The sequence below is a fragment of the Dendropsophus ebraccatus genome, chromosome 12, assembly GCF_027789765.1.
Source record: "Dendropsophus ebraccatus isolate aDenEbr1 chromosome 12, aDenEbr1.pat, whole genome shotgun sequence".
Classification (NCBI taxonomy): Eukaryota; Metazoa; Chordata; class Amphibia; order Anura; family Hylidae; genus Dendropsophus; species Dendropsophus ebraccatus.
This window is the reverse complement of record NC_091465.1, coordinates 90,702,874-90,711,182: the sequence shown is the minus strand read 5'-3', so window position 1 is coordinate 90,711,182 and position 8,309 is coordinate 90,702,874. Positions and strand designations below refer to the sequence as shown.

At 58.2% G+C, this 8,309-nt stretch overlaps 1 protein-coding gene across 5 annotated transcripts in view; it reads right to left on the bottom strand.

The window, feature by feature from the left end:
• Positions 1-545: 545 nt before the first annotated feature.
• KMT2B (lysine methyltransferase 2B) overlaps positions 546-8,309 on the bottom strand; it is a 56,255-nt gene continuing 48,491 nt past the window's right edge. For all 5 annotated transcript variants that reach the window (XM_069948908.1, XM_069948905.1, XM_069948907.1 and 2 more), the window contains exons 28-37: positions 6,803-8,264; positions 5,534-5,623; positions 5,364-5,452; positions 4,803-4,940; positions 4,481-4,555; positions 4,214-4,391; positions 4,033-4,140; positions 2,639-2,722; positions 2,434-2,563; positions 546-1,627 (exon numbers count right to left, since the gene is read on the bottom strand). In XM_069948908.1, coding sequence (XP_069805009.1) covers positions 1,352-1,627; positions 2,434-2,563; positions 2,639-2,722; positions 4,033-4,140; positions 4,214-4,391; positions 4,481-4,555; positions 4,803-4,940; positions 5,364-5,452; positions 5,534-5,623; positions 6,803-8,264 — 2,630 coding nt within the window. In that variant the 3' untranslated portion in view covers positions 546-1,351. The remainder of the gene's footprint in view (positions 1,628-2,433; positions 2,564-2,638; positions 2,723-4,032; positions 4,141-4,213; positions 4,392-4,480; positions 4,556-4,802; positions 4,941-5,363; positions 5,453-5,533; positions 5,624-6,802; positions 8,265-8,309) is intronic.

Sequence of the window (8,309 nt, the reverse complement as noted above, 5' to 3'; positions counted from 1 at the left end):
GCGCTAATGCCGCGAAATACAATCTGCAGTTGATAAAAGATGACTTTTTACTTGAACAAGCACCATGACGTATGATATAAAATAAGGTATGAAAAACGCTAAATTTACCCTTTACACCTGTGTAGAGAAGTCAGAATGCAAAAAGGGGGGACAGGGTCACTTTAAGCATTAGAGGAGGTGGATATTGTGCGTACGCTGGAGGGAGGATGTGCGCTGAGTTGCTGCAGCATTTTCCTCTCTGTGCCTGTATGTCAGCCACAGCAGCGAGCGACCAGCAGAGTGTGGACAGGTCCCTATCATTAGTGTTAATCGGCCAATTATTGCCCATGTGATTGCGTCTTTAGGTCCAGACCTACAATAATCGGCCATGCATCGCTATTACACGTAGCGATGCGCGGCCAATGATTAAACAAACGGTTATACATTACCTCCATGCTCCCGGGCGGCCTGTCTGAGCTGACACATTATTGATCAATCCATGGACCATTAGTGGAGTACCCCCCCAATAACCTTAGGCTCTGCCGTGATGCACCCAAACACCAAGATGGCAAAAAGTTCCTTTTATTTAAAATGCTAAACAGGTGAACCATGGATCCTTATTCTCCAGCAAGTCCTTAAATAAAAAAAGTGCATAGAAAAACCACGGTCCTTACAAATCTTTATACAGGTATGTACAGGTATCTGCCGCACGCCGTCCGCTCGGTTTGCGTTCTCGGTACAGCGTCGCGCTCGATGCTCGCCCCACAGATAGAAAAAGCAAAAAGAAAAGATGGAGTCCGTCCGGCCACAGAGAACGGCCCCATGACATAAAGCGGGGGGGGGGGGGGGGGTGGGGCCACGGGGAAGGTCAGTAGCAGCAAAAGGATTAAAAACGATTGTCACCCCCACAATGCACTTGAGTTTCTTTGCTCCCCAACATTTGGATCAGCGTTTCTATGGGAGTGATGGGACTGGTTAAAACGGGGGGAAAAAAGATCACATTGTCCTTGCTGTGGAGTAGCCTTAGTAGAGCGCCCCCTATCATCCGAACGCTGCAATGAGCCCCCGTGACAATGCACAAGGTGGGGGGGGGGGAGGGGCAGATAAGAAGCAGGAAGTAGCAGCGAGGGAGAGAACCATAGAGAGGACCCTGAGAGGAAGGAGAGGAGCTGCCCTGGAGCCGCGCGTTCAACAGCAGGACAGAGAGTAAAGTGCAGTTTCCGGTGATGCTCTCCTCTGCGCTGAGCCTTCATGTTGTACGTTCAGCCGTCCGCACAGAGGGAAGCACCATTGATCTTTCTTGGCCTAGTCAGGGAGGCTCTGTGCGTCTGCCATGGGAAGCGCCAGCACCTCCGCGCACGGCCGGCTCTGCTCAGTTGAGGAAGCGGCGACACTTCTTGGCACCACAGTTACAGGGCAGCTTGTTGCTGGCGTCCTCGATGGGGAACTTATAGTCATAGGTCAGCTCCTCGCCGCGGTAGATGCTGCGCAGGGCGAAGATGACAATGTGTTTCTGGCCTTCCACATGGATGACCCTGGAGTAGCAGTTGGGCTCACACGAGTGGTTGATGAACCGTGCCGCATTGCCATGCATCGTAGCGTCCACCACGTCAAAGTCATCAATACGGAACATGTAACATCCGATGCCCTGCAAGACAAAAAAAAAGATCAGAAACCAGGGCGTCGGCTCCCCGCCACACAACACCGGAGACCAGGGCGTCGGCTCCCCGCCACACAACACCGGAGACCAGGGCGGCGGCTCCCCGCCACACAACACCGGAGACCAGGGCGGCGGCTCCCCGCCACACAACACCGGAGACCAGGGCGGCGGCTCCCCGCCACACAACACCGGAGACCAGGGCGGCGGCTCCCCGCCACACAACACCGGAGACCAGGGCGGCGGCTCCCCGCCACACAACACCGGAGACCAGGGCGGCGGCTCCCCGCCACACAACTCCGGAGACCAGGGCGGCGGCTCCCCGCCACACAACTCCGGAGATCAGGGCGGCGGCTCCCCGCCACAGAACACCGGAGACCAGGGCGACGGCTCCCCGCCACAGAACACCGGAGACCAGGGCGACGGCTCCCCGCCACAGAACACCGGAGACCAGGGCGACGGCTCCCCGCCACACAACTCTGGAGACCAGGGCGTCGGCTCCCCGCCACACAACTCCGGAGACCAGGGCGGCGGCTCCCCGCCACACAACTCCGGAGACCAGGGCGGCGGCTCCCCGCCACACAACTCCGGAGACCAGGGCGGCGGCTCCCCGCCACACAACTCCGGAGACCAGGGCGGTGGCTCCCCGCCACACAACTCCGGAGACCAGGGCGGCGGCTCCCCGCCACGGTCCACCGGAGACCAGGGCGCTACGGAAGATCAGGGAGCAGGGTGACGGCCCTCCCACTCTCCCCGTATATGTTATGAAGCTGCCGGGACGGGCGGGCGGCTCGCACCTTGCTGTCGTAATATTTCTCCCTCTTGTCGGTCAGTACTGATCGGATCACGATGCCAGAATACTCGATGACCATTTCTCCAGCATCGATGTTTCGCTTGCAGAACAGTCCCCTGCCGTGAATGGCAGACCTAGGGGAGAAGGAGGTGGTGACATCACTGGCAGGTCACATGGTGCAGGTAATGTGCAGCCCATGCGTCTCTTACCTGTAGACCCCGACGGCTTCTTTAGATGTCTTCTTCAGGTGCCGGAACCTCATGGCCATGGGGAGATCCAGGCTGGTGGCGCGTCTGACAACACAATCATGTTCATTTACAGGAGCTAAGTGACTTCCTCCCCGCCGCGCCCCCTCTCCTACCTGGTTGACTTCAGCTGCACCTCCTCCTCCCCTCTCCTACCTGGTGGACTTCAGCTGCACCTCCTCCTCCCCCCTTCCTACCTGGTGGACTTCAGCTGCACCTCCTCCTCCCCTCTCCTACCTGGTGGACTTCAGCTGCACCTCCTCCTCCCCTCTCCTACCTGGTGGACTTCAGCTGCACCTCCTCCTCCCCTCTCCTACCTGGTGGACTTCAGCTGCACCTCCTCCTCCCCCCTTCCTACCTGGTGGACTTCAGCTGCACCTCCTCCTCCCCCTTCCTACCTGGTGGACTTCAGCTGCACCTCCTCCTCCCCTCTCCTACCTGGTGTACTCCCCCCCCCCCTTCCTACCTGGTGGACTTCAGCTGCACCTCCTCCTTCCCTCTCCTACCTGGTGTACTCCCCCCCCCCCCTTCCTACCTGGTGGACTTCAGCTGCACCTCCTCCTCCCCTCTCCTACCTGGTGTACTCCCCCCCCCTTCCTACCTGGTGGACTTCAGCTGCACCTCCTCCTTCCCTCTCCTACCTGGTGGACTTCAGCTGCACCTCCCCCCCCCTTCCTACCTGGTGGACTTCAGCTGCACCTCCTCCTCCCCTCTCCTACCTGGTGTACTCCCCCCCCCCCTTCCTACCTGGTGGACTTCAGCTGCACCTCCTCCTTCCCTCTCCTACCTGGTGGACTTCAGCTGCACCTCCTCCTCCCCCCTTCCTACCTGGTGGACTTCAGCTGCACCTCCTCCTCCCCTCTCCTACCTGGTGGACTTCAGCTGCACCTCCTCCTCCCCCCTTCCTACCTGGTGGACTTCAGCTGCACCTCCTCCTCCCCTCTCCTACCTGGTGGACTCCCCCCACCCCTTCCTACCTGGTGGACTTCAGCTGCACCTCCTCCTTCCCTCTCCTACCTGGTGGACTTCAGCTGCACCTCCTCCTCCCCTCTCCTACCTGGTGGACTTCAGCTGCACCTCCTCCTCCCCTCTCCTACCTGGTGGACTCCCCCCACCCCTTCCTACCTGGTGGACTTCAGCTGCACCTCCTCCTTCCCTCTCCTACCTGGTGGACTTCAGCTGCACCTCCTCCTTCCCTCTCCTACCTGGTGGACTTCAGCTGCACCTCCTCCTTCCCTCTCCTACCTGGTGGACTTCAGCTGCACCTCCTCCTCCCCTCTCCTACCTGGTGTACTCCCCCCCCCCCCCCCCTTCCTACCTGGTGGACTTCAGCTGCACCTCCTCCTTCCCTCTCCTACCTGGTGGACTTCAGCTGCACCTCCTCCTCCTCCTCCTCGTACGCGCACAGTTCCGGCAGGGTGCGGTGCTGAGACGCCAGGAAGTTGAACATATCGAAGGTGCTTTTCCTGCAGAGAAAAGAATGGTTACTAAAGGCGGCAATCACAAACGTTCTGGCAGCTGGCGATCACCGCCACGTACCGGGCATAGACCTCGCTGCGGGCGCACCCAGACGGGTTGATCAGAAGCTCCTCCTCCTCTAACTCCTGTGGGTGGAACAGGAACTTGTATCCACGGCAACGCTCAGCTCCGATCAGCTGCTCCAGGAGGAAGAGGACGGCATCGTGCTGAACGCCCAGCATCCGGGATCCACACAGGCCTAGGGGGAGGGGCCACAAAAGATTAATACACAGCACAGCCCCGCCCCTGTACAGAAGGCCCCTCCCCTTCCATTAAGGCTCCACCCACCTGAGAAGGAGAGCTGCCGGAGACGCCCCACACCTCGTGCCTCTTGTACCTTCTCAACCACAGCTCTCCAGGCACCTGACCGGGAAGAAAAAACATGTGAGAACACAAACAAGCCGCCGCCCCCTAAGCCAATGGGGGGGGGGGAAACCTAATGTTAAACGACTGGAGTTAAAATTAGCGCCATATTGTGGGCCTGTGGTCAGTGAATGGAGTGCAAAGAAGCTGCAGCCAGCGGCAAAATGATCCCCGCACGTCTGCTACAGGACCTGGCTAAAAGGGGGGCAAATATGACAGGAGGGCTAGTCTGTAGTCTCATCCTGACCTTCCGCGCTGTCGGACTGGGTGTAGAATCCGTCCTCGCTGATGATCTCGAAGCGCAGGTGGGGGCTCCCGCGCCGCGGTGACAGATTCTCCTTCTCCAGGAAACGATCCTCAAAGTCATCAAAATTGGGTGAGAAATCTGAAAGATGAAAAAATAAGTTATAACCAACAACAGAGCCCGATACCCAGCTCTCCTAGGATCCTGTGAGTCACAGCTACTCAGATCTGTAGCCAGGAGACTGGTGTCGCGCCCCCTAACCCCCTGACGCCCCCCGGAGGTGGTGGAGGAAACATAGCGGTGGGGCCAGGAGAGGAGACCAGACTGGTGACGCCCCCCGGAGGTGGTGGAGGAAACATAGCGGTGGGGCCAGGAGACTAGACTAGAGTGGTGGCGCCCCCCGAAGGTGGTGGAGGAGAGATGGCGGTGGGGCCAGGACATGAGACCAGACTGATGACGCCCCCCAGAGGTGGTGGAGGAGAGATGGCGGTGGGGCCAGGAGAGGAGACCAGACTGGTGAGGCCCCCCCTGGAGGTGGAGTAAAGATGGTGGTGGGCAAGGTACCTGGAGTGTGCTCAGAGCCAGGGGACTCCTTGGGCGACTCTGCTGCAGGATATTCAGTTTTCACATCAACTGTGAGGTCTAAATGAAGCCTAAAAAAAACCCCACAAAAATCCTTTTAATACAAGCCGGGCCCCTAACGCCCCCCAGACACCACAGGGGCCACCACTCACCCATTCAGGTCCAGACTCGGCTCCTCATCATCTATCACGTCCAGGTCCATGATCTCCTGCAACACTGGCTCTCTCAACTTCCGTCTCTGTCTGTAGGATACAAACAGCAATATGAGCGCAGCTCTGGAGTAAAATTCAGCACTGGTGGCATAGAAAGCATGGAGCATTTTCTGCCTCATCGTCTCTTTAAGGGCCTGTTCACACTACGGATTCGGCGAGGAGATTCCACTGAATCTCTCCTGCTATGTCTGACATGTGAATCCTTTGTGTGGAGGTGCGCGAGACCTCCCATTCAAAGACATAGCAGGAGGGAGTCCTAGCGGAATCTCCACACTGAATCCGTGGTGTGAACGATCCCTAACGGGCCCAGGGTCTCTCCTATGCGGAATGGGCCTATGGCGCATTCAGAAACCTTGGTGGCTGGGACCGGAACACTTTATTCCTAGTCAGCATAGTGGTCAGGTACCACACGTGGAGTGCACGGTGTTTAGTGTCGTCCCTCCCCTGTGAGGGTGGTGGTTAGGAGCACGGCGCCCTCTGTGGATGAGGTGGTTAGGAGCACGGCGCCCTCTGTGGATGAGGTGGTTAGGGGCATGGAGCCCTCCGTGGATGAGGTGGTTAGGGGCACGGCGCCCTCCGTGGATGAGGTGGTTAGGGGCACGGCGCCCTCCGTGGATGAGGTGGTTAGGGGCACGGCGCCCTCTGTGGATGAGGTGGTTAGGGGCACGGCGCCCTCTGTGGATGAGGTGGTTAGGGGCATGGAGCCCTCCGTGGATGAGGTGGTTAGGGGCACGGCACGCCCCCCCAAGTGGCGTCAGTGTCAGCCATAGGTGTGATGTGCAGCAGCTCCTTTCTCTCCATGTCGTATAATACAGGATGTAACTCAGGATCAGTAATGTAATATATGTACACAGTGACCCCACCAGCAGAATAGTGAGTGCAGCTCTGAGGTATAATACAGGATCAGTAATGTAATGTATGAATGTACGCAGTGACCCCAGCAGAATAATGAGTGCAGCTCTGGGGTATAATACAGGATGTTACTCAGGATCAGTAATGTATGTACACAGTGACCCCACCAGCAGAATAGTGAGTGCAGCTCTGGAGTATAACACAGTATCGGTAATGTATGTATGCAGTGACCCCAGCAGAATAGTGAGTGCAGCTCTGGAGTATAATACAGGATCAGTAATGTAATATATGTACACCGTGACCACACCAGCAGAATAGTGAGTGCAGCTCTGGGGTATAATACAGGATGTACCATACCTTGTGCTGGGGGCCCTCTGCGCGGTGCAGTTGTAGTTCAGCACCACTGACTGGGTTAGCTTCTGTGGATTCTGCATTTCCAGTTTACAAGAGGAGTCCAGTTTGAGTTTCTTGTTGGAGCTGCTGGAGGTGTCGCTGCAGGGTCTCTTGAGGCAGATGTTTTGTACCTGGACCGGCTTTGGGGGGGCCGGCTGTATGAGGGGCAGCTGTGACTGAGGGTGCACGGGGGAGGGGGCGACACTGAGCAGTCCTGTATTCACAGAGAGACCCTGCAGGAGACACGTCTGAGGGATGCCGGCAATTGTTGGGGCCATCACGGTCTGAGCCCCCAGAGCGAGCTGCCCAGTCCCCTGCACCACATTCAGCATGGGGAGGACACGGACCGTCCACGCCTGGGAGGCCGACTGAATCAGGACTGTGCCCAGGTTGGGGTTTGCGGCCTGCGATGGTGCAGGAAGCTTAGCTGCAGCAGTCTGAGGAAGACGAGGGTTGGGGACTATGTTTGGAAGTCTAGGGGCCACCTTATTGGGCCTTACAGGTGCGACCCTTGGAAGTGCATCAGATTTGGAGGCACCATGCAGCTGAGCAGCATTTCCCGCCACGTCCGCCATGTTTATGAGCACCTGACCTGTTGGTTTGTTGACTAATATGATGTTTTGGCCAGAGTTGCTGAGGGCAACTGAGGTGGGCTCGGAGGGGCACAGGGGGCCTTTGGAGGGCATTGCCGTTAGGGGGCGACACACTCGTTGCACTTGTGGCGGGTCCCTGAGTTGTGGCGGTCCTTGTGTTACACACACTGTGCCGTTGGACAGTGAGGAAGCTGTGACCCCGTTCAGGATGACAGAAGAGCTGGTGGCGGCTGGAGGTGGCGCCCCCTGCTGCAGGGTCTCAGAGTCTCCGACTGCCTTCAGAACAAACTCCACTATATCAGAGGGCAAGTGGGTGGGGGTCTTCCCACTACCAAGGGGTCCATTGCAGCCCTGCGAGGTCTCCTCGCTATCTGTACTGTCATGGATGCCGTCCAGCTGTTCAATGTGTCCAGACGTAACCGTAGATAGCAGGGGGCTCAAAGGTTCATGGGAGACGACCGTCCGGGTAAGGCCATAGTACTGGTCGCTGGCCTCCAACTCCTCCTCCGAGCTGCTCCCCGCCTCAGATTCATCCGCCGGAGCCTTGTTGCCTGCGATGAGCTGAGCACCACACTGCAGCGGGCCGGTGACCGAGCCGCCATCTAAGGGCGACTCCACCCCCTCCCCCAGACCGCACAGCAGCGGCAGCTGGGTCTCACTATCCGCTGACGACCGCCGGGACACGGGCAGCGGGGGGCTGGAAATCCGGCCAGAAGACTGACGGGCGGCTCTGGATGAGGGAACCGGGGGGCGTCTGCTCCTGCGCAGAGGCGTCACCTCCGGATCGCTGACAGTCAGGATGTGATGGGACAACGAAGAAGACGACGGACTCCCTGAAAGGAGAAAAACGTGATGTGAAACCCAGAGAAACAAGGTGT